At 41.5% G+C, this 26,944-nt stretch overlaps 1 protein-coding gene across 1 annotated transcript in view; it reads right to left on the bottom strand.

Annotated features, from left to right (window-relative positions):
• Window positions 1-342: 342 nt before the first annotated feature.
• Window positions 343-26,944, bottom strand: part of CHN2 (chimerin 2) — a 165,566-nt gene continuing 138,964 nt past the window's right edge. The window contains exons 7-13 of the mRNA XM_082044108.1: window positions 23,378-23,455; window positions 16,594-16,678; window positions 14,019-14,192; window positions 12,201-12,278; window positions 6,093-6,230; window positions 4,350-4,455; window positions 343-967 (exon numbers count right to left, since the gene is read on the bottom strand). Of these exons, the coding sequence (XP_081900234.1) occupies window positions 796-967; window positions 4,350-4,455; window positions 6,093-6,230; window positions 12,201-12,278; window positions 14,019-14,192; window positions 16,594-16,678; window positions 23,378-23,455 (831 nt within the window). The 3' untranslated portion in view covers window positions 343-795. The remainder of the gene's footprint in view (window positions 968-4,349; window positions 4,456-6,092; window positions 6,231-12,200; window positions 12,279-14,018; window positions 14,193-16,593; window positions 16,679-23,377; window positions 23,456-26,944) is intronic.

Genomic DNA, 26,944 nt, shown 5'->3' on the forward strand with positions numbered 1-26,944 from the left:
TTGAAAAATTCTCAATACCATATTTTACATGGGAGGAAAACAAAAAAATAGAAGAGAAAATACTATATATTTTGGGAAATATCAAATGACTGAAAGTGTACAATCGTAGGATGCTAGTGCCTAAACGTAAAGAAACCTAAGGAAAGCTGGACTACACACAAGAGAAGAATTCTCCTTTAAAAACACTTGCAACGAAAGAGGTATGTCAGGATAATACTGCATTAGTGGTAACTGTTTTCAATATATCACAGCAAAAATGCAGGAGAGAATTACATGGAAAATAATCAATGCACCGCATTGATTTATAGTTTGCTAAAATAAAATGCCATTCTTTCAGCTAGGTAAAGTAAAAATATCTTTATAATATAGGTTCTGTTTCACAATTGACATATATAATTATGTCTCACGGAGAGGGAAATGTATAGGCGTATACAAGAAACACTGATTAAGTACCTTTTTGCTTCTCTAGCCATATTAAAATATGTTTTGTGTTTCTTAATAAGTTAACAATATAATTGTTTGCAACTTCTCAAAACAAATATACATCTGAGGCAAGGCAAAAGATACAAGGTAAGAGGATTTTTTCTGACCTTTTTTTTCCCTTCTACAAAGAGGCATATGTCTATGAGACATAGGCTTTCCCTAAACATTTTGGCATCCATCTGCAACTTTGCAGAAATTGAAGTGCAGTCAAGGAACTTCTCCTTCATGTTTAAAAAAATTTAAAGAAATGTTGTTTTTCCTTCAAACTAATTATTTTAAAACAAATGGCTTTGAAGACATGCCTCTCTTTGTCTAAAAGAGAACATCTTCATTTTCTATTAAAATCTGCACAATTAACTTCTGGTACCGCATGTCATTCAGTGTAGCAAGGGTACTGTCCTCTGGAGGTCTCATTAAAGTAGGCCCGAACACTATCCCCAGATTTTCAGCATTCATAAAATTCTCCTTTTCATGCAAGGTAACCCTAAAATAGAAGAAAAACAAAACAAAACAAAACAAAGTAAGTAGTTGTTTCCTTCCCGGAAGAATATATGCACCCTAATCTGTGGTCCCGCTTCATATCAAGCATTGGTAGATGACATTTGTCAGTAACAATTTTTACTTTCACTCAATACAGTAACTGTTTCCAGAGCAGGTACGGTGAAAATATGGTGGGGCTGTAATTTTCAGTGCCTTCAAACCCCCCTCATGTAACTCCTAAGTGATTTTTCCATGTGGCTATTCATTAGGGTGTAAGTGGCAATTGCTTTTCTGCAAAGCATAATCATGATTTCAATGATGATGTATGGAGCAGTCCTCTATGCTACGGTAACAACGGTTCTCTGGCACGTTGTACTTGGTGTGCATCACACTGGAGGTGGGGATGTGCTTCCCGAACATGAACCCAGATCTTTTGATTACCAGTGACCCCCCACGCTCCTAGCCTGCAGGAACCCACATGTTCATGCATTTCTGCCTTGCCTCAGGCCAACTAGCACCTGAGTGACTCTGATTTCTTCATATACTTCAGGAACATGCTGAATCCTGGAGCCATCCAGGGAGGTGGCTTGCGAAAGTCAGACTGCTACAAATGCCATCTATCCTTAACAGAGACACTTCTAGGAAGAAGCCTAGGCTGTTTTGTTCCCTGACGCAGGTTGTACAATGTAAATACAAAAAAAGGTAGGCTACATGTGGCTGGAGCAAACATGGGACACCAAGGATGCGGAGGAGTCATCCCGTAGGCCTGCTGGAAGATATAAGATGTGCTCGGGATTTCCCTCCATGTAACAGAGCTGGATCACGTCCGTGTTTGTCCCAGCAAGCCTTTGGCATTTGAGTTCAGTCCTGAGAGTGCTCCTGCACTGCAGTGCAGAGACAGCCATGGTCCCTTAATCGGTCACGGTCCTTCATGGACCAGACACTTCTCATTACTGAGCAGAGTACATGAACTTTCACATCTCCTCCACAAACAGCTCCTCTGCCAGGTGGAGCGCATCTGTTTTTGAAACCAGCTCTCCTGGTAACATCTGAGACGGCCGCTGGCCATGGCAATTCCCAGCTGAGCAGCAGTGGATTCACTCATGCCATCAGGGAAGCATAAAGAGCCTGAAACCAGAAGTAAACTGGTCTTCCCCTTGTTTGCAAGGTCCTTATATGACTAGGTTTTTCTTCCACTGTTTGCTCTCTGCAAAGAGTGGCTCTGTGACAGAAAACCACTGTTCCTCTTTCCTTTCAGGACAGAAGTCCGTTAGTGCCTCTATTCACAGATAGATCCTCATATTTTAGCACAGACATGGTTAGCTGGGCTTTGCAAGGAGAAAAGAGAAAGCAAGGCTGCCGAGCCCAAGCCACCTCTGTGCGACTGTATGCATAACACTCTGCTTTCCATCTGTGGCTGTAGGCAGTGGAGATGCTGAACAGCTATGCAATGTCACATACATCTTATGAGCACCTCTGTGCAGGAAGGTGGGGCTTGGTGAGTGGCCTGGGGTGAACACAGAGAAGATTCGGCTGCACAGCCTCACTGCAACATCAGAAGGCCTGGAGTTGTATGTATTTCGCCACAGGGGGGACTGCTCATGCTATGGTGTTTCCTCCAATTTTGAGCAAAAAAGTTATCAGAAAGAATGTTGCATTTGACTGAAGAAAACAATTAATTAATTGACTGAGCAGCTCATTTTTTAATGCTGATACGTCCTTTGCTGGATTTTCCTGACAACACTAAGTTATTCTTTCAATTGAGAAGGAAGAAAGACAATAAAGACAATAAACAGATTGAGGGAAGGTAGCTCTAATTTTTCAAAAGCAATACAAAACTTACTCAACTTCGATTGAGGTCAATTTAGTGTCCCTTCTATTTGATAAAGACATACAAAGTGCTTTAAACAGCAACTCAGTGCAGTTTCTTTTCTGTTGAGAAACAGCGCTGGTGCAGAGTGATCCTGCAGTTTATACATAAACTGACTCCCTGACACCAGTGCATGTTTTCTCCATGCAGGAAGAGCCCTGTGGGGCTAGAGTTGGGACTCTGTTTAATCTACTGAACAGCATAGTCTGAACCTAAAGGATCCTTCCTTCTTTCGCATTCAGACCTCTCTCATGGATTATCCATAGGAACTGATGTGCACTTGATTTCTGCACAGATGCTGAAAGCTACGATTTGGGAAAGGGGAGGAAACTCATTGCATGACTTGCAGGTATTTGAGAGAGAAAGCTTAATCAGCTCTTTGGACCATTTTTGTCTTAGTAGTAGTTCAGCTCAACAGCTGAACCAAAGCTCATACTGCAGTTCATGAAAAAGAAGGAAGGCAAGTCAATACCTGGCTTTTAAAAATTTGCTGCTGGGACATGAAAGTACTGATTCTGTATATGGGTCGCTTGTCTACAGCCTCCATGAGCCTTCTGAAAAGCCAGCATCGTTCATCCTGAGTTGTCCATGCATATGTGCTGACAAGGGTGGGTGTTTGCTCACCTCATTTCTGCAGAGCCCAAAGAAGCTCCTGCATACCCAGGTAATGTCTCATTGAAAGGTAAAATTACTCAGTTGCAATGATCTGAGCTGACTCAAAATGAGGAGAAGTTTCCACATAGTGAGAACCTGATTGAGCATGAAATGTGCTTCACAAAAGCTCTCTGATGCAATTTTACATGAGTTGAGGTCTCTTTCTTTTCATGTTGGCTTTAATATTGCAGAACAGTGCAGAAAATACTCCAGAAAATACTCCAAATTTGCAACTGTGCTGCAAGTAGTGGGACAACTGAGAAGAGATCAAAAATGAAATTTAGGCACTTTTGAAAATTTTGTATGTCTTATGACTAAAGAAGCTCTGGAAAGCAAATAAGGCAGAGTGTGTTTAAAAGCAAAAGAGATAAGAAATGACTGAAAGGGCCTGTATTGTTTTTATTAGTAATATAAAAACAGGACTTGCCTGATTGTTTGCTTAACTGTAATGTGAGCAAACAACTCATAAGAGACAGCTCTTTCTTTTCAGGGTTATTGTGCAGGAAGACAAATCAGGAGGTAAGGGGAGGGAGAAGCAGTGTGTGATCAAGTGACTTGCTGCAGCACATCGAGCACATCTCTGAAGTACCTACCATTCTGGTATTTTTTAGATATTATCTGCCGCAGAGAAACGTGGCAAATCTGAATTAACTCTTCAAAGGCTTGAAAAAGGATCTATGCTATATATGTGCATAGCTTATATGCATTTATACAAACATAGCTTGCCTGGTTATTTGTAACATTATTGTTTTAGTGGCAGTGCCCTAATGGAAGCCTTATTAGTACTTTCTGTAATATCTCTCTTTCAAAGCAGGAAATTGTTAAGCTCTTCAAGGATTATCCTACATGCCAATTAACTCACTTTTTGAGATGAATCATTAGGTATCTAAGTGTCTCATAGTGAGCAGCAGGGAGTAGCATCAACACTTCATGTATTGCTTCTAGTCTTTCATCAGGATTGGAGATTTCTGTAAAAACACCAAACAGGATTAATGTTAATAGGGCTTTCCATTTGTAAACACCAATAATTCAGGAAGCTAAGTTATTATTATGGAGTCATTTACAAGCCATTGACTGTGCTTGGAGGGATAAATATTAAACTCATAAACATGGAGCTTATCAGCAACTTCTGCATCCTCAAAAAAAAAAAAAAAAGGCTTTACAAAAGAAATGAGCAACAAAGACCACCTAATAGTCGTCTCTAAGGTCTGCATCTCTATCTACAGGCCTGTATAGGTACAGTATCCAAGCTTCATTAAGTGCTTCCTAATACTTTGCCTGGAAATGACTCTTTAAAATCTTGCATAAGATTACTTCCAGGAGCCTTCAACACCAGTTAGAGACTGTGCTTGAATGTGTAAGCTTAGCTAGAGGTTGAAATGACACAGAATTACATAAACAAAAATTTCTGAATACCTTTAAATATGTAGGTACCAGTGATCAGAGAGCATCAGTGCTCATTTGGCAATCTCTCTAAAAATCTGAACAGGATTTACATCTATTTTACATGAAAAGTGTGGATTCCTAAGATTTGAACTGAGTCAGAGTTATATTTGCTGCATTACTTGCCATAGAAGTGGGACCAGGAGCTCAAAATTTTAGGAGATTAAGAATCTTTATGTTCTGCTTTTAATATATTAGTGTATTGAGATGATAGGAACTGCTTCCTCTGGGCATGTTCTTTTATAGGACAAGTGATGAGCAAGAATAATTGGCAGGAGGAAGAGGAGAGCACAGGAGAGGGGTATCTGTGGTTGCACTGGGATGCAAGGTGGGGTGAGGCTGAGGGGAAGCAGCACAGTCACACAGGCACACCACTCCTGCTGCTTATCCATTCAAAATTACTAAGGATACTTTTTAAAGAAGCAAGCAAGCTACTTCTTATACCCGTCAGGTCTTTGACACTTTTTGCTAATAATCTGATTTTGATACAATCCACTGGCTGAGTTTTCATGAGTGACTATCATTACATGGAAGGCTGTGCCCTGGAGGGCAAAATTTGAAGCAAATCTCAGCTCTGTCTGCCAACATTATGGCAACGAGTGCTGCTGTCCTCCTCCCTCTCCGGTAGTGTGCACCCATGACCTGCAGGCTCTGGGCAGGGGGTAGCTGCCATCTGGACATGAGTTAGATGCTGTAGGACCTGAAGAACAGTGGATGCACCTGAACTGTGGGGCAGGAGTGGTTTGTGGCATGCCCCATAGCTCTGACCCCTCACCAACTGAAGGAGGGGACACGCTTGTCAGTGATGCAGGTTTGTTGCCAAAGGAGGCCATGATACGTGAGATGGGGAAAACAGTGGGGAAATGGGAAGCAGCCTCAAGGCTCACACTGGTCACTCATCCCTGACCTGTCAGGGATCACTCAGTTTTGCATGAGTCTGCAGCTGTGACACCAGCCCTGGGAGGCTCTACCTGCATGATGTCCCATCTGCAATAACATTCAGGCAAAAGCTTCATGTGAAAGAAGGACATGACAGAGAAGTAAGGAACACAACGCCCTTGCTTCCAGTTTGTCGTCTCTCTTTTCTTCTTCTTTCATGTGGACAGCTTTATGGATGGGAAATGTAATTAAAGATCAGTACAAATTACTATGCAATACTTACTTGCTGCCTCTATGAACTTGGAATAGGTGTCATAGGTGATCACAGGAATTGGTAAGTCTCTGAAGTATAGCTTCAGTGCTCCGGCAATGATGTTTATGTCTGGATAAATACTGGCAGAAATATCAGCCTTGTCACCATCTAGAAGAGGAGGAAGAAATCTTTTTGAAACCAGGCTAATTTTGACTGAAACAGGGTGAGGCTTCTAATTCAGATTTATTGTGTCCAACCTGACAAGAAAAAACAACCTGAAAGCATTTGGAAGGCTTAAATGAGAATAGATTGCTGCTAACTTTACAGGATATGAATGAGGAATGGCAGTTTCTTTATCTTTTAGTAATCGATTTATTTGCTTACATCTTTTGGAGAGGCTGGTGATTACATCAACAGTATTTGCAGTGTACCAGCTCACACATAATATTTTAAAGTTGGATGAAAAATCATGTTAATAATATGTTATTGAATTTGGCCTATTTATTCACTACAAATAAGCTATTAATAATTTGTTCTGATGTTGTAATTTGTATCCACAGATCAAGGCACAGGTGTATGAATAATTTTTTTCATTTTCACTTGGGGAAACAGAGGCACAGATTTCCAATGATCTTGAGGGGACAAGCAGGAAAAATCACAGTAAACATCCAAATCTTGTAAGTCCTGCACCAGTCTATTTATATTGGCTAGCTAGTAATAAAGCTGCCTTATTTTCTGGATGTCCTCTAATGTCTTCATATTTGACTTATTTATTTATAGCAAAGATCTGAATTTAAACGGACATGCTATGGCATTTAGCCATACAATTTATTTTGAAATGTGTATCGCAAGTTGTTAAATGAATATGGATACTTCTAATGGATGAACAGCTAAATAGATGTATTATGCAATTGAAATGACATACATTTTGTTTGCCACATATTATAACAGTTAGTTAAAACTACATTACCGAGCACTTATAATCACATGAGCTTAACAATTACAAGTGCTGCTGGTAAGCCCTTGACCAACACATGGCTTGCAATGAGTGAAATTACAAGAACTAGCAGCGAGCCTGGATCACTATTATTTTTCAAGTTCAAATGACTACATCTGTTCTGTACTACCTGGTACCCTCATATCCACATTTTTCTCCAGATCAGGAAATTCTGCTGTCCTCTCCTGAGGCCTGTCCTTGGAGGTCTTCCAGTAGAAAGACAGGGTAGGACACTGGTCAAGCAGGGGCCGAGGCTGTCTGGATTTAATTCCCAGCTTTACCTCAGGCTTATTTGAGATCAGTTATACCCCGTAGTCTTTGTTCCCCACCTTTCAAGTGAGGATAATAGTGCTTTCCTGACAGGAGGTGGTGAAGATCAGGACCATGTGGTGAGTGGAGCAATATGAGGTTATGCTTGCTTGAACGGTGGAGTTTGCTTGTATCTGCCAGGAGGTGCAAGCACAAGCTTGAGCTGCTGCCACTGAGGTGCTGACATGCTGTAGAGCCATTGCCTCACTTGTCTCACAATAACTAGTGCTTGTAGACATGCCCTGATACAGACAGATGAGTGGGTGTGCTTGATGCACAGCGTCTAAGATGGTGATAAAGGCTTTCACAGCAGAGTAAAAGAGTTTATATTGATTGTAGACATTTTATACAAACCTATGGCATTAATCTTGAAGGGATACGTCCTGTCCAATGTATGCACATAATTCTCATTAAGACTAATAGCACTACATGGTCTCATCAAGAGGAGATTACATGCTTAAGTGTTTAAAACAAGCAGCCCTTCTTGATGCAGCTGAGCAGTCTGAATACATCCATCAGCATTTAATTTAATACAGCATCAATAAGCCCTAGGAGGATGTTTACACTGCTCCAATCTTTTGTTTAATCCACACGTTCCAGGCACGGTAGCATTAGTCTTGTAAAGCTTTGTGTGGAGAGCTCTATTTAATTGATGGACACTGAGCACTGAAAACAGATACCACCAAGGAGCCGGCAGCTGCATCAGAACAGATATAGCAAAGCAGAAGGTTGCGTCTATTATCCAGGTCACCAGTACACTAAATGGAAGTGTTATTTATTTAGTACTTTTACAAAGCAGCCCAGCAAGCTTCCTTAAAGGGGCGCTTCAGATAGAGGTACTTCCAACTACAATGTACTTCAAACATACCTCTTATTTACATATTTGCTTACTGTAGGAAAAATACATTAGTTCCCAACTCAAAGATTTTTCTCTTCACTGCAGAGACAAATGTACATCCATTGGAAAGGCAGTGAAGATTATTTTAAAGTGAGTGTAACAATACATCTGTTATAATGTATGAGTTAGGATGCCTTTAAGTATTAATGTAATATTTAACAGTGTAATATTTTTAGCAAGTGTATTGTACCAGCCAGTCATACAAACAAGTGGGGGGACAGAATGCACTGGTGACAATGGCAGCTCTGTGGATAAAGCACACAATGACGGTTTTCTGGATGCCACAACGCCACAGCTCAACAATGCTGACAGAGAGCAACTGTCATTCTACAGCACCAACATTCACCAGATTATATAAATCCACATTATTCCCCTCCTTCTCATTACAAAAATCACTAAAATGGAACATTGTCAGTGCCTTAGAGAGCCTAATGCTAATTTACAGTAGGGTATTTACACTGCTTTGGCTTAGGAAGGGAGCCCTAGTTTGAATCAGACGAGGGCCAACTTCTCCCTGTTTAAAACCAACTATGACAGCTTCATGGGGCCCAGAAATATTCTGTGGGATGTCATTCTCTTCCTGGACTGTCAACTTTCAAACCTGCCTTTGCTCTTCTGTTCTTGCTGTAATTGTTTGGAAGCAACACGTGAGTGTCCCTTTGGCAAGGCAGAATTAGTCAGGGGGAGGGTTGGCTTCTCTTTATTGTGCCCTTCTGCTGCACGTGAAATCAGCAGGAGAGGTCCCCAATGGCCAAGGCACCCCTGCGCCCCATCCCTGGATCATCCCATCTTCTGGCTCCTGGGGCTTGTGAAACCAGAAAGCTTGACGGCATTATCTGAAGGATGCGTCCCATGCATTAAACAGGAGGACTCCTTGCTTGTTTATTTTCACACCCATGTTATTAAAAGCTGTATTTCCAGAGATGCAAAAGTGTACTGGCATTCTAGCCGGGTGCCTGAGGACTGGCTTGGAAAGGACAGGCCGAGAGGGACCTCTCTAATGCCAGAGTGTGGTGCTCTGCTTCTGCAGGCACCACGCCATATAATCCTTCTTGTAAACCCCTCAACTTCCATTTTAAAACTAGCTAAGGTTTTTATTCCTGTTCTTATTAGAAGGTTGTTTCAGAGCCTTGCTTTCAGGTGGTTAAAAATGGTCTTTAAATTGTCAAACTATATTTATTCCTGGCCCATGTATACCCAGGCCTATCGATCAGATTAAACAGTTCTCTTCTCTGGTTCATACACCTGCTCTCACCTTCTACTTTGACAGCTGACTCTCCAAGCTCTTCTAAACCACATTTACCTTCTCCTATGCAACATACTCCAGAGATAGTGATGTGGCCACAGATACGGCTGCTTTTGCTGCAACACCTACCTATTAACCAGAACTGATCAGGAATTTTCCACTTTGTATTTCAGACACAAATGCCACCCCCTTCCTTTTTTTTTTTTTTTTTTTCACTTTTGCAAAAAATATACTAATTTCCTGTAGTGAACATGAAAACAACAGTTCTGTAAAACTCCCACAAACCTCACTTTCTGGGCAGAAAATGAAATTTGAACAAAAACCTTCCCGGCATTGCTGGAGCTAAGACCTGCCACCTGGCTCTCAGCTCCCTTCTCTCTCACCTGGGACTGATATCTGGGATATTCCGCATCCTTAGCATAGTCCCCTCCCCACTGCTCTGGCTTCTAGGGCTAAGGAGGGGTAACTGGGCAGCAGAAAAGTGATGTTCCTACCTGCAGGGCTGGGATGCAGGAGAGGCTGGGATCCTCTGTCTCTGTAAACTTGGATCTGACAGGGAAGCAAGCCCTGAGCTGGCAGGTTGGAAGTGTCTTGCCAATTCAACCTTCTGGCAGCTGACAAACACCTTCTAGCTGCACAGCCCACAAGTCACAACAAAAAATCTATTTTGGTTTTCTTTAAATCCTTTCATGCAAAACCCCAAAAACTCCTGCTTTTCCATCTCAGTTCATGGAGAAAACATTTTCAAAACTGGAAAGTTCTCAGCTTCAGGTCTCAATAATACTCCAGTCATACAGTTCTCATAATAAGATGTTCACTGTTCCACTGCTTTTAGCATTATTCATGGCAACACTCTCTTTCCTTTCTTATCCCTTTTCCCTCACGAGATTGTTAAAAGAAAATAAAGACACTGCTTTTATCAACTTACGCCAAACAGTTTTCCTCACAGCAGATGTATGCAAACTCAGTCCTTACTTTCTCTGCTTCCATGTTTATCTGTGTTTTTTCCTTATGAAATCCAATACTGCTAGTGACCTTACTCTTCCTGTTTCTAGTTGCTGCCTTCTTTGCCATTAAATCACGCTTTCTTCCTTTCTGCGTGTCTAACTCAAGTGGGTATTGCCACCAGATTATGCCATGAGTACAGGCAATTATAAAATATGCTGTCTGTAAAACCGAAATGGCTCCAATAGTTTGAAGCATATGCAGAGGAACTACAGCTAAGGCATTGTTCAAGCCATGCTCAGACATAAATTTCCATCTGCTCTCTTCAAACTCTTCCCTCTTCAGCCTGTCTTTGTGCTTCTGGGTTGCATTCAAGTTGGTACACTGAGCAGAGAATTAACATGCAGAACAAAAGGGTTCACCAGGCCAGATCTACCTGCAGGGAGCAGAGTCCCCTACAGGGACTGTGACCCTCTCAGTAACGACGCTTCATGTGGCACATCTGCAACATGTATCTTCCTATGATAGCAGTCAGATCACTGTGCAGCTCTTTTGCCTAAATCATGGCTGACCTATACGTGTATATGCATTTGTTCATAGCTGCAGCATCCAACACGTTTTAAAACATATTATTTTTTGAAGGATATTTTGGTATAGCATGGAAACAGTCACTTTGGCAATTCCTACTTGGACTTCCTTTGCCAGTGACATCTGCATGACAAACTGTCCAAACAAAAATGTATTCAGGCACAGTAAGTGTAAGATGTGCCACCCATAGCCCTTGCTGGCCCTGCCTAGGCTCCCTGGGATCCCCTAAACCTCCTGCCATGGGTCCCCAGAGCCCCCAGTCCCTGCCTGAGCGACATGAGAGCTGTCTCCAGGTGCAGCATGGCCATGCCTGTTCCTGGCTCTGCACCCCTCTGATTGGTACCCTGGCCCACAGGCTGACTTTCTGCCTTGACCTCCTGAAAAAATGAAGTAGGAAGGAGAACACTTGTTATAGGAAAGGAGAAGAATATTTGTGTAACTTCTTAAATGTACTTGAAAATGTGTTTTCTGTTGATGAAGGCCCTATTCTGCACTCACTGATATATATATATATATACTTAAAATTAGTCCTGTGTGCCAAGACTGTGTGTGCACAACCATAAACAAGGTAATCAGCTAAATCTCTTTAGAAGGTCTAAGGGATTAACAGGCAGAGTTTTAATTATTGTTTTTTTCAATATGCTGTACAACCAATCTCCCCAATGCTCCTCTCATCTGTTGTGCAGATGCAATCACGTGCACAGTGGTATGCTGCTTTCTACAAGGCTACATGCAGAATGACTTCCCAGTTGAACTTCCTGGTTCTTAAACACATAAACAGATTATTGTATTGTAAACCACTGAGTCTACTAAAGATAGGACTAAGAACTTTCCCCTGGTACTATCTAGGCTTGTACTTGAACTAGGAGCCTAAGCTGTACTGCTTGGCCGAGCAGTCATCCAGTTCCCCAAGCACTTGGCCTTCTGCCTGCCATTACTTACTGTTTAGCTATTCCTTCCAACTCTGAAATATGATTTATTCTTATGAAAAGCACTACAGATTAATTTAAAAAGTCAGAAATGACAGGTTGCTTTCTGTACTTCTGCTTATATGCCAGTTTCATTACCATGGTACTGAGGTAAACAAAAGAAGAACTGAAAAGTCCTAGAACTGAAACCTTAGGTTAAAATTGTGCAAGGTTAAAAAAAGTATACCTCGATCAAAGGCCATTTTCACATCTTCAATGTGCTCAGTGAAGCCTGAGACTCTATAGAGGCCCTCTGACTTTAAACCTGAAACAAAAAAGTTCTTGGTTAAGTTTGCTTCAGTAACCAACAAATATTCAGGCTTAAAAACAATAAAGCAAGAACAACAGATCTAGTAAGTGTAGCAAAATATTAATTGTAATGTGAAACTTCAGGGCATTTAAGGAAGGATCTAGATAATTTGTTAGGTACACATTTGATGATGTTAGAGGAAAATATTGCAATTTGCTAATGGTGGGGCATGTGATGTTATCATGATTTATTCATTTTATGTGGGAGATTTTCCTGGATTTGGCTATAATTAATAAAGCTTTACAGGTCTCCTTTCCTTTTACCAGTTGCTTAATGACAAATAGCAATGCAAGTAAGAGACTGCCTTTCCCTACGAGCACATTTGTTCACAGCTTTTACTTTGACACAGCTGATAGATGTGGTGGAAAGTGTTATTCTCCACCTTGGTACATCCCTTCTACAGTTCTTGCACCACAAGAGACCTGCTCACTTGTACAACTCTCCCCACATTGCTCCACACCAACACGAAATGTGCAGGGCAGCCCAGCAGAGCAGGCAGAGCTAGACAAGCACAGTTATACACCTTATATACTTTCATCCCAGAGCTCCTTACTGTGACTATGCAGAGCACTAACCTACCTAAAAGATCCCATGGACTTTGTTTTCTTAAGAACAAAATCAGTTATCTTAGATAGTTCTACGGCAACTAAATAAAGAAATTTAAAGATGTTGAAAAAACAGAGGGCAGGCAGCAGATTTTATCTTAATCAATAAATGTACAAGTAAGTGATTAGATCTCAAATGCAATGCAGCTTCCTGCTACATCACTGGAGCAAAGCTCTTCTCTCTTTGTCTAAACTATTCTTTCTATTTATCCCTGCAATGATGAAATAATCCTGGTAGAGCTTTATGGAACAGTGCAGGGGATTTACTTGTAAATCTTTGATTCATTTCAGTAGATGATGCGTGGCTTTGAAATCCCTCTGGCTAGTACCAGTGTGTTGCCATGCAGATTACTGTGATGCCAGGAATTCAACATTATGAGATTTCCGTGCTGAAGCTATGACTAACAAGGAAATTTGGCTTATTGGGCAGCACAACATACACGTTTGCTATCCAAAGCAAAAATATGCGATCATTACTGTGTTGTGTTGGAGGGAATATGGTATTTCTTCAATCTGGCATGCTACTGCGTAGCAAAAACCTGTCACAAGCTGGAGTTTTGGCTGTGACATTGCCGCCTGAGCCACAGCATCCATCAGTCAGTAGCTGAGCATCATGTGAAACCCTGCAGTTTGTGACATACCACAAACCACCACAGCCTGGGACCTCACTTGTCTGAATCACTTCTAGTCACTTGTGTTCTCTTGCCCATAATGTCCAGAAAGGTTATTAATAAGGGATTTGATTTAAACTGATTACTCTGAAATGAGAAGTGTCCCTAGGTATGTTAAAATAAAATAATGAAAAAAGACACATAAACATGAACTTAAAGTTCACTTTAAAGTTCACCCCTTTCAGAAGTGTAACGTAATATATGTTTTGACATGTTTTCAGGAACCATTTCAGGAAATTGCATTATGAAATGTCATAATTTAATTTTCCTAGCTAATGCAAAGCAATGTATCACCTACACTAAAAAAAGCCCCTTCTCTCATCCTCTATTCAGTGTGTATGAGCATACTACCCTGTCCTAGCTCAGCACTTAATTAAACTCCATTTAATTGTGTCTGTTACTTTCCAAAGTGCACAAACCTCTTGCTTCGATCTCTCGAATGCAGGAATCCACAACCATTGGCCTCTGGGTATTGTGGGCTTTCACCAGTGTGGTGAGATCGCAGCAGTAGACTCGCTTTATCCTCTTGAGGTCTGGCTGGCAGTCATTGGGCACGTATTTGGAGCACTGCTTATGTACGTTTAACCCACAGTCTGTAAACAAAGTTAGGTGAATTAATTAATACTAATGCCAATAGGTCTTGTCTAACCATTTATTTCCTTGGGCCACATCAAACAAGGGGCATGACTTCCCCATCACTCAGAAAAGCTAGAATAAATAAGATGGAGATGGGAAAGAGGATCATAGAAATGTCCTGCAAAAAGCTTATGGTGGGCAACATGAACTCCGGCTTAGCTGTTACAAAAGCTATGGAAGCTCTGAAGGTCCTTCACACACCACTGAGCTGGAGGTGACCACTGCTGCAGTCTGGGGCAGTTCACTGCCAGACATGTAGCTCTAGGTGTTGTGTTGGAAAGGACATGGGACTTAACTTCTGAGTATTTTAGTCTAATCTTTTATAAAATTAGCACAGTAATGATCGTCTTCTGCTCGCCAGCTTGTGGCTTAGCACTGCTAGCAGGCGAAGATTCACCTGAGCATTCAAATTGTGACAGTGCTTTGAGCTAGTGGGTCTCCCTTCCCATTCCACATTCTTGCAGTGTCACATTTTGGCTCTGCCACATCAGCAGCCTCCTCATCCCCATCTCATCACTTCACTGCTGACTAAAGTGTCTCCTGAGTTTAGTCTGTAGGTCAGCATAGGCATATAAAATGCTGTGAAAGACATGATGTAAAAAAGTGATTCATTTTACAAATGGTTCTTGGTGTCTTACTCCAGAGTCAAATCCTACTCTTGGTTGCACAGGTGGGTTTCTATGAACTTAGAGATCATCGCTTGATCTCCACAAATAGAATTTCTCATAGATTCAAATATTTAGCCAAATGAATTTTTAAGCCTCAGTAAAGCGAACACCACCATTGCAAGTCACATTATCTTGCATAACTCTGATTCCTGTTTTAATGCCTTCCCAGTCATGCCCATCCCTGACAGTACCTTTTGGGCTAATTTAACTTGTCCAGTATCATCACTAATAAGTTAGTGTTTTTTCATGTTGATTTTCTGCCCGAGCTACGTAAAATGTAAACTTGTCTCTATTACTTGCAGCACATTTCAGTATTATTCTCTATAAAATATTAATCCAGCAAAATCATATAATCTCTACAAACACACCTACACTTTTCACAGAATTGGTGTGCTTCTCCTTAGACTTATTACTGCATAATACATGATTGTTTTCCGAAATCTAAACAAATGTGAGCAGCTGCAGTTAGGAATCTCGCTGTATTGTTTTCAGTGCTGTTCTCCAAACATGTGTAGTTAAATCCAAATGCATCTCTCTAGTTGGAGTTAAATGCTGGTGATTTAATGAGGGAGAGTATTGTTTCATACTAAATAAATAAGCCTTTTAGTAAGTTTATTATTTGATATATGTGAAAAAATACAGTTCTATGCATTAGTGAGGTCAGATTTTGCATACTTGTGTTTCAGATCAAATGGCCTGAAAAGCAAATTACTATTAATTTTCCTCTTTTTAATGTCCTCATATTCTTTGTGTTACCATTATTTATCTACAGGCAGACAAGATGCAGCACTGAGACTGTGCTTATTCAAACTTTGCATTTGTGAAAGGTATTTTGACCCTTCAAATGGCTGTCTAAATTTTAGGTAACAACCACCTCCTCTGCCCATGCAGGGCAGATGTTGGAGGCAGATGTGTTTGGTGCCAGTCTGAGACCAGGAACGCTGGAGGTCAGGGCAGGGAGAGGTATGGCAGAAGGATATTCGGTTGAGACATGGAAGGGATTGAAGGTCTGTAGAAAGAAGCTATGAAATCCCATTTGAAATGCGCCAAATACCATTTCACCTCCTGAGTCCAAAAGCTCGTGATGTGATGATTATTGCATCTTTTGCAAGATGGATTATTTTTCACAAAAGAACAAGCAAATTTAAAGTAATTAAAATGCTATTAAAATGCTGATACAATTACAGAGGCACCAGAAAACTAATCCTTCTGGGAAAACGGAGGTTGTATTTCTTGCCTTCCCGTAAGGTGGGCTACTCAAGGCTTGCAGCAACGCACGGTATTTTCATAGGAAACAGGTGACAGTTTTTTGCAGACATAGTCACTTCTCCGCCATTGGTGGCAAAAAGATGAGTTATGAAGCCTAGTTGCTGGCTGGCTCTGCCATTTCCAGAGCTTTTTTCTTAAGATGTAAAAACATTCAGGTATAACTTAATGGCACCATAAAGAAGAATTCTTAATATATACACCAAGGTACTACTGAAAGGATGTCACTCTCAGCGACCAAGGGCTGGTGGCTTCATTTCTAAACCAGCTAAAGGGGAAAACAACATCATTCTAACTTGTGTGGGAGGAATTCTTGCCTTGTTCTGTAAGGTAATCCCTATCCCCCCACCCGCAGGGGGTGCAGGGTAAGGGTGGGAGGGACACCTGAGCATTTCAAGAGAAAGAGAAAATATAGAAGGGTTACCTGAACACCTCACTCCCTGAGCAATGAGACCCCACATGAAGTTGGCACAGTATTCACACCAGTGCGGACCTCGAAATGTATGGACCTGTAATACAAATGGGGGTGGGGGGGAAAGAAATGGGGTCATTAAGAGGCAGACGGTCTGACAGATGGAACAACTGAAATGGATAAACAACAGAAGACTCAGTAGGAGTAAATCTTCAGCACGCAGTGCCCACATCTTTCCAAAGTCTAGATGAAATAAACCATGGTGCTTTGATCTTGAAGTTTATCTTTCAATAGGCTTAACATAACAGAGGCCTGGGCTGTACATGGTACTGAAAACACATGGATTTTGCTAGCTGACATTTTAGCTATAGGGGAGGGCAAGAAACCAGGTTCACTAGTCAAAGGAGAAAAAAGTAAAACTAATAATCCAAGAAACTGTAGTCGGTGCTTGTATTTGACTAGTTCAAACAAAACAGGAATTATTCAAATGCTCTTCAACAGATCACTTTAAAGTAGGGGAAATGAAGTGACAGAAACTCCCTTTGAATGCACCACGTTTGGGTTCCCCATAAACCCGTGTGACCACAAATCTGGTGCAAGGCCCTTGTCACAAAAGCAGCGGGCAGGTTCGAGCACGCTATGACTATAGTGTTACATGTGTATTTATACACTGCCCTTCAACACTGAACCAAACTCAAGGCAATTGCTGTAAATCTGTATCAGGGATGATAACAAATGCTTTGTGCAGCCACTCCAGGCAGTGGCTGGGTAATGATCTGATTTTGCATACTAGAATCCACTAGTGATGAAAGCAAACGACACCCTTTGCCACTGTAGTAAGTAAACTGAACTCACATCGGGAAAAGACATCGGTAGGCTCTTTTTCAGTAGAGCAAACTTCATTTTGCTACAGTCCACACATCAGTACATAAGGAGGAATAAAATAACCTGCATACTGACAAGAGCTCATGGCTCACCCGCCAGGTTTTGCACACCACCATTGCTTCCTCTGCTGCTTTTCCAAAAGCTATGGCAGAAAACCCTTTTATTTAAGAAGTATGTTCTGCTAGAGTAAGTATTTCATTTTAATTGAAAAGAAGAGTAAATAGTGTGGTCTACACCCGTGTGAGTGGACATAGTAGGAGCTAGTTCTGGCCAGAGACTTAATTGAGCTTAGCAAAACATAAATCATACACACTCCAACTGCTAATGCTTCCTTTTCCTTCTCTCTGCTCGTTTACCCATCAGGTGGGTGGCTGAAAGGCCACTTCCATCCCTTGGGATGGGAAAAGCTGCTCTTTACTTTTCATAAAGTAAAAACAAAAAGGTCATTGCCCTTTTCAAACAAAGTTGGTGAAGTTTTAAGGCAGGCATTTTTCTTGCTAATGTTTTCACCCCCTTTGTCTGCAGGAACACACCCAAACAAGCCTGTACTCTTGAGTCCATTCCCTTGGAAAATGAAGTATTGTGATTTTAATACAGACCACTCTTTCTGATTTAGTGATAAAATTGTGAGCCTGACCACAAATGACTCCTAACCAACTACCCACAGTCAATAATTCTGTGAATAAGCTTAAAGCAGTAGTAATTCTTCCCCCACTTTGCTAGTAAAGGTCAAAACTGGAATGTCTGAATGGTCATATTTATTTTTTGAAATGGTATTTTACCTCTCAGAAAAATGTGTATCTCTGGAAAACAACACTTTGCAATAAAGTTTGAGATAGATAGAGAGATTTAGACACATACTTCTTTCTTATTACATCTTATTTTATTTTGCAGGGTGGGTAGCGTGAATTTCAGACATGGCTTTTAGTGGAGGTAAATGGTCCTACCTAGGATTAGCTGGCGAACTGAGTTTCAGGCACATGTTCTATGTGACCTTCAGTGGATACAAAGCTACGGATACAATTAATTATGCCTGTATCTTCACCATTTTTAGACTGATAACCACATAATTAGTAGGTCTGCACCTGCATTTAATTGTGGATGAAAATCATCTGCTGTGGGAAGATAGCTAACTATGTCTTCTGATTTGCAGAGCTTTAGAAAAGCTAACCTCGTGAAAAGTGGCTGTAAAAGCTCATTCGGGATTTTTAAAACCGCACCATTTCACATTTGAAGGCCATCACAGTTGCTAGGATATTTGGGGCCTACTGGCTCACTTTACATAAAGCTTATTTCAGCTGCGGCATATTTAGAAAATGGTAGCTGATTATTCCTTGATCTCTCATGTCATCAAGGGGAACCAGCCATCAACGCTGACTGAGGCTCCGTCTGAGAAGCGCTGAGTGCCCACCCTTCCCCTGTGCCCTGCAGCTCGGTGGTCCTCAAAGGTTTAGCTCTCTTTATTCATTCACTTCAATTTTTCACGGGTCTGCATTTTAGCTCAAATGGCAAGTTCCCAACTGAAATGCCCTGTGAAAAGCTAGTCTCAGTGGTTTCTGGTCAAGCTGAAACGGGGAAATATTCACTATCTCTAGCTGAAAAAGGGAGACTTCTAAAAGTTTCTAGATGAAGGTGCAAAAAATCTCTTTAAGATGCAGTTTTGAACTAAGTCTCTTATGGCTCACTATTAATTTCAAAGAATTAATGAAGTCTGTTCTTACAAACACACTTGAACGCAGCCTGAAGCTCGCACGCAGCACTTTTGAATCATAAATGTGAATTTTGCCTGCAAGATTGATCTCATCTCTATTCTAAACAAGGAGAGGTAACATCAGGTCTTAGGTTTTTGAGACGGGTTTTCAGGTTTTTGCCCATTCTTTGTAACTACATCATTACAAATGGTCTGAGCTTAGATTTTTGGAAACACGATCAACATCTATTTATTATTGGTCCCTACCCCATCCTGCAGTCTCAAGAAAGCTCTCTGTGTACACACAGCATAGGTTTTGGCTTCTTGGGCGACAGTCAACACATAATTCCAGCTCCTAAGAAGAGTTTACAGGGAAGCATTTCTTCATATAAGCCAAACCCATGATGTTTCTGACTATATACTATACTTCTCTTCAGTCTTTCATCTTCTTTCTACAATGTTTAACTACTAACTTCTTCACTCTCTTTATTTTCCAGCTCTGTCAATGAAATGTTCCTTAAATTCATCTTTTCTTCTCTGCTGGACAATCTCACCCAGTCTTAGACCGTGTGTCTCTTCTTATTGCCTTCCTGTGCTCTCTCCCACCTTTGCCTTTCAGCCCTCTGGTGCCCTTGCTTCCAAATTTCAGAATTCTCCCTGCGGGCGCTATCCCATTCAGTTTTAGTCTGTGTCTGAGCCATGTCTGCAGAGAGGGGAACTAACACCAAAGTTAAGAAGTGCCAATACAGTGGCAAAAAAAACCCCCTCTTAAACAATATTACAGAAACAAACTAAAAATTGCCTTGAATGGAAATGTGTGTTTTCTACTGGCATTATATGGTGCTGTTTCTGAGGCAATTTTGTTTGCCTGACTGGGTTTGAAGACTTTGTTATTTGCCTCCAAAGAAAATAAGAGTTTTTTCAGACTTTCACCCTGAATACATGCACATTTATACTCCCCTGTGGACTCCTGCTGAACCTGAGCTCTTTGTGGGGAAGAAAAGCTGACTCTGCTGTTATTTTTGTTTAAATACATGCACATAAACTTCATGATGTCTGTAAAAAATGCCTCCCACAAACCCTTTGTCTCCCAGAAGCAGTGTTTGTCTGCAGTGATTAACACAATGTGAAATTTATCCCAGAGCCTCCTTTCTCCCAGCAGATCTTCTGACTTGTCAGTAATCAGTTGCCCTGACTCGCCTAGCCTGCCTGCAAAGGGGATCTGCCCATGCCATAGCAGCAAATAGGCATAATATTGTGGTAAATGCACGTTATTCAGCTGTATTTGCTCACTGAAAGCAGCACAGAGGCCCTCTCATGAATTCCCGGCCTAGAACAAAACACATGGAGCATCCCCGAACTCCACGCTGCTGCCCTCAGGCACGAGGTGACCTCACCACCAGCTGGGCCCCCGCTCAAGTTGGCAGGTAAAGCACATCCCAAAGAGCCTGCTGAATCCTAACCCTAGTGAGATGCAAGAGGACTTTCCGATCCAGTTAGGCTGACGCCCACATGGTTACAGAAATACCTCTGTGTTTTTCTAAACAGGGCTTCAGAGATTTATTCTCTTTCCTGACTTACGGTATGTCTACACTGGCTTATGCAAAGTTGTCCTGCCAGACAGACGCCAGCTCCAAACCTAAATCCATATGACTGTGTTGCGTGCTCAGGATGAACCCAGCTTAACAAATCAGTCTGGATACTAAATCTTTTTTTTGTTCATTTGCCTTGAGTACCTTGACTTTTGGAAGAGAAGGTGAATGACAAAGCACGGATGCTCAGAAAGGCATAACCTGGTGCCCTCACGCTTCAAACTCCAATGCTCCTTTTTAATTTTTGCATTAGCTTGGAAAGGATGGAGGGAGAGCCATCCTTGCTCTCAATTCATGCCTTGAGTCTATTTTTTCTTATGGGAAGAGACCTAGTGGAGTAAAGGCAGTTGCCTTTGCTCTTCCAGGACATAAGATCTTTAAGATCTACAAAAATTTCATCAGCTTCACTAAAAATGTACCCTTCATTTTTAAGATTCTTCACGGCTAAAGGACAAGAGCTAAAGAGTGTCTGTTTGTTCATGGAGAATTGCCTATGACAAGATTATGATGGACACTGTGACATGTAACCTTTGTCCCTGTGAACTGAGCAGAATGCTACAATACACGTCAGTATTCATCTAGAAAAGGGGAAGACAACTCTTTGAACGTCTGCAAAATAGCGTTCTCCTTCAGATTAATCCCATATCATCATAGCCTGAGTGCTGTCAAAAGCCATTAAGAATTTTGCCCCGAGACCCATAAAGCCATTCTTTCTCTTTTAAATAATTTCTTAATCCTTTTATGTAATGAATATGGAATATATTAAAGATACTAGATCTGAATTTAGCTGTCTTTTAAATCTAAATATTTTACTCTAAGCATTCTATCCACACTTTTTGTTCAACAGCTAGACATGTTCTAATATATTCCTTCGGAAAAGTAACTGTATTTGCATAGTGAGCATATTTGTTCATTAAGTAAATGTAACACTTTTGACTGGCCTTTCTGGACAGTATTTTTTTTTTTTGTAATCTTTCTTCCTTGAGTTTTTTATTGCCTTGACTAGTATAAAACAATAATCTTCTCCTGTCAAGTTTTTGAATACGTGTATATTTCAATCATGTGATTTTCCAGTTAAACTATGACTCTTTTGAAACAGAAAGGAACAGAGACTGTACAACAGCTAGATTGTGCAAACACAAAGTTAACTGGGCACATGTCCAATTATAAATCAAAGCCAAAACAAGGGGAATTTTGAAGAGGAAAGAATGCATGGGTCAAAGTGGAAAAAAGTCTCAGTCATGAGAAAATATTTTCTATTTAAACTAAAATAGTTTTGATATTAAAACGATAATGAGGGCAAAACCCAGAAAGAATGAAAGCTGGTTTAATCAAGCAAGAAAACGCGAAGTATTTCCCCTATTTCCTTCAATGCTGATCAGCGAGATAAATACTGACTTTTCCGTAGTCTGGGTCAAGGAAGGAGAATGATAAAAGCGATGCTATTATTTGCTTTGCTCACTAATATTTAATTATTGATTTACCAAGTACAGCAGAAACAGTACAGGGGAGAGCAATGTCTGCATGACAGAATATGTAGAAAAATAAGAAGTGAAGCTTTTTTTGCTAAACCCGGAAATCAGTGAAATCATTTTAATCAGCGCTTCTCCTTTTTTGACAGGCCTCAGATGAATATCAGGAAATTCTCCTTCTGCTAATGAGTTGAACTATTCTGACAGTGACCCAGATCAGCATCCTCATGGAGAATTAAGTAAACTGAGGTTTCAAAGCTGAGATGCATTCCTTTCTTGTCTTGTTACTGCCTCTTATTCTCTCTGTATCCATCCTGATAACCATCAAACCGCAATTTGACAGCATTAGATACGGTAACTGGCTGGCATAGTCTGAAACCAGCACAGTTCTTCTGGCAAAACATCTTAGTACAAGCTGCCTGGAAGGTCCATTTCCAAAGCTGAGTCACTTCCCTGCTGCAGCATGCCAGAGACAGCACTTGGGGAAAAAAAGCACCTAAGAATCTGATTTTTAGTGTATAAGACAGGAAAAAGATCATCCATTTAAACATCCCTGTGTTTGTCCAGCTATCTGGTTTAGTATGACCAGCAAACACAAGCTCAGACCCCACAGCTCAGTGGGACTCTGAGGGCATTTCCTTAGCATATGGTGGTGGAACAAAAGCTGGGAGACAATACCACTGCTGTGCTCCGCTTTATTGTTAGGGAGCACCCCGGCTCCCTCAACATCTTCTGCAAACAGAAATGGTCCAAAATGTTTGCTGGTAAAATGCTACTGACTTCTGACAGTAGCTAGATTCTGAAAAGGGCCCTTTTTCTCATTTAAAACCAGATGCACTTTAAGATAAAGACAATCAATATGAAGTACTTTTTTTTTCTGAACAAAAAAGAAACTGAATCTGAGGAAAAAAAAAAGGTAAAATGCCAATCAGGTAGTGTAGTTAGTAACAAAACTGTTATTTGGATTACTAGCCTATGTAAAAGCGTATTAAGAATGCAGTCAGGGGAACTTAAAGTAGAAAGAAAAAGGTTTTTTCCAACTCTTTTCTCAGAGCTGGTATAGGTGGGTGCATGAAAACTCCATCACAGCAAAAAATAAAATGCAAGGCATCAAACCAAGAATTTTTTAGCTGAAAATAATAGGAAGTTGTGCTTACCTTAAAATTGTGTGCTTTTTCATAGTTGAAATGGTTGTCGTTTTGAGTTAAGGCTGCTCTTCTGACCAAGGAGGTGATCTGTGAATAGGCAAAGAGTTTCAGAGGTTGCCACAAAAGTGCCCCCTTGACTCCCACCTTCACCCCCAGGGCCACGGCCAGGAGCTCTTGGCGCTTCCTTCCTCGCTTCGACTTTTGAACAACGGCACAGGTTTTCTCATTTTCCAGCCACAGATCCTCCGAGAACATAGCGCTGGGATCCCAAATCTTTTCCCTGTCTTCCTCGGCGCCTGGGAGCCTGACTGTCGTCAGCACGGCACAGTTTGTCCAACTGCTTCTGATGTTAGACAGCAGATTTGAAGCAGCTGCAGCCCATTCTGCCGAGACCTCTGGCATGTGACTTGAATGGGCCGGCTTGTGGGACGGAAGGAGCTTCTGCATCTGAATAAGTAACGGCCTGTGCCGTGCAATTTCTTAAGGCAGATGTGTGCCTCAAACAATAGCCCGAATTCATACACTCACCAACCTCCCCCCCTCCCTCTCTGAGTGGTGGTCTCCAGCTAGGTGCTGCCAAAATACCAGCTGGGGGAAACAAGCAGCGTTACAGCTTCACACCCAAATGCATTTCCAGGGCCAGATTGCTTCAATTCCGCAGCAGGTTAAAAACAAACAAACAAACAAACAAACAAACAAACAAACAAACAGCCCCAGGAAAGCCCACACAACTGAATCCGATGCTGCATCCAATTACACTCAGACTCGGAGACTTATCAGCTAGCAGTCTGCATGCCGGCAGATTAAGACCTTAAAACCATGATGACTGTTTAATCTTACAGGGCTAAAAATCTCTCCCTTTTTTTTTTTTTTTTCATATCCTATACAAAGGGAAAATATCCAGCAGCAGTCCAAGCATCACTAGCACTTTTATGCTATGTTTCGAACCAGAGCATTTTGTCCATGTGCACTTGGCAGCACAGAGCTAGCTCACTGTCAGGGAAAGCTGAAAGCCCAGCTGGGAGAAGGGAGGCCAGGATGCCCCCGAGCCCCGTGCAGGGCTCGAGTGAAGGCAGGGGAGCTTCACACAGATGTAGGAAGCCTATGTGCACAGCCTTGTTTGCAGAACAGGGTCTGCAAGGTTTCAAGAGCAGTTGCCCTTTGCTCTGGTTATATGCATCTATAGATTTGAGGGCATGCATCTATAGATTTGTGGGGGAGAAGTGATTTCTAGCTAAAGCTGAGGGACAGGAGGGATCTGGAGCCTGACCAGTTTGTGTGTCACTGACAGCTTGCAGCGTCATTTTGGGCACTTGATTCATTTCTTTAAAGGCAGGTAGTCCCCTGTCCCACGATGGAGATGTGTGACACCGAGCATCCCCTGGGAAGCATGTTCAGCGCCCGCTCCCCACCAACTTCCCTGCCTCTGGCTCCCCTCTCCTCCTCCCTTAGTGAGTATGCCCACTCTCCACCCGTAAGAGGGTGACAGGAGTTAGCTGTGAGAATTTATTCTCTACGGTGTGTCTAACACTTGAGATGCTGTGACAGAGCAAACCGGGAGCTACGGGGAACACCGCGTCTCTCAACTGGGGACACTAAAGACCACACCAGCCTTTTACAGTTGGCCTCACTTCAGCTTACACAGAAAACATGTGAAATTAAAGGATTTAATCCACTCACATTAACTTGCCTCATTTTTTTATTCAGTCTGCTTTTACCTCAGGCTGAAAAGTCAGAAGGTTCATCTAATTCACTTACTAAAACCTCCACCATGTACACCGCCTGCTCTCAGTAAAAGCAATGCTCTCCTGATTGGAAAGCCCGTGGGGACAGATGGTCAGCCGTCAGTCACATCAGGCTGTGCAATTTCAAATAGTGCCCTACTTCACGTTTTCAAGAAGTCATGCAACCTGCAAAACCAGCTTCTGAGTTATAAAATGATGCACCTGTTTCTACGTATAACACACTTAATTCCTTCCTTTTCCTGGTAACTCACAGCACCTCGTTTTACATGTTCCCATTCTCCAAAGCTTCTGCTCCTCGGCAAGGAGGATTTCCACACAACCCCATATCTCCCCGAGCAGTTGCTGCCTGCCCTGCCTTTCCCCAGGGCTCGGCACCGTTACCTGACCAGCGGTGACAACTGGCTGTGATTCATGTATGAATGTTGCTCTGCCTGGAGGAAATCCCTGCTGCTCTTCCATATGTCCTCCCGCTGCTAAGTCCTGATTTCTGCCAGCTCAGGACTTTATCTGCTTTCCAACAGATAAAGAGAAACTACACCTCCACAGGTGTCTCTCAATGTATTCAAGAGGTGAGGCGCACTGTTTTTAGGGACATCTCTGACCCCATCAGCCCTAATGGCTTCAGTCTGGGCCATCATGAAGGAAACAGGAACAGCTTGAAGTTTTTATCACACTCTGGTTTCTCTCCTCAGTACCGTTTTAAATGTGTTTACACTTATCTGGAACAAACCCCCCAAACTAGCTCTGAGTTGTCATACACCTCTGAAGCTAGAGCATCTAAATCCCCATATATACATAAGCTACTTTCTCTCTGACTTCCAGCATAACAGATCCAAAGTCAAAGAGAGGTCAGTTTCCTAGTAATGCTCTAATATTTGTATTTATGTCACTAGACTGATAAAAATCCCATTATATAACCAATATTTTTTACATAACATGGCAGATTTGATATTCAAGCTACAGGCTTATGATGATACATCTTGGAATGTCTATTTATTAAACTATTTTTGGAATTATCAGAGTGTCATCCGGGGATCAGACACACAGTACTATATTTAATGGAAACTCTGAGTGTTCCCACAGAAGCATTAAAGTTAATAGACTTGGAGGACAACTAAGGCAAACCAGTTCATATGACTAAGGCAGATCAGTATTTACTGTTTATTGTATATGAAATGGTATTTATTCCCTAGGTTGCTTTTTCTGCCTTGCTTGGGCCCTGCTTAGACAGTTGTTTAATGGGATCCTTTGCAAACACAGGATGTGTACAGAAGGCCAACAGTGAGTGCATCCTCTTAAGAAGCTTAATCATACAAAGTCCTACCAGGTTTGGTGACTAAAATGGTGCTGTAAAACTGAGATGAGCTGGACCACATATGCAACCCCTTCCCTCTCTAAATATAAAGCAAACGGCAGCAATCACAAATTCTCAGCATCAACCAGTTCCAACGTGAAGATACTGTAGGCCAACCCCAGCGTTCTCTTTTATCCACTTCCTTTCTTGTTAATACAAAATTTACTCGATATGGTGTCAGCTCATTTATAGAGCATCTCCTGATCAAGTTAGCCTGCAGCTAAGAATGCCAACAGCTAAAAATATTATTGCTGGTTGTCACTGAACGTCTAAGGTAGAGAAGGCTGAAAGGCAAATACAGGTTGTCTGCATTTTCAGACCAAAGGATTTCTGCATAACTATGATTTTAGTTTACTAGTGTCTCTGCAAAACACATGGACTGTATAGCGAATTAGGCATTTACAGCAAAATAAATGTCACTGAACCAGAATAATAAACTTAAAGGGGGGGGGGAGAGGGCAGACTCAGCTGTTGCAC

The sequence above is a fragment of the Streptopelia decaocto genome (assembly GCF_964273445.1).
Source record: "Streptopelia decaocto genome assembly, chromosome: 2".
NCBI lineage: Eukaryota > Metazoa > Chordata > Aves > Columbiformes > Columbidae > Streptopelia > Streptopelia decaocto.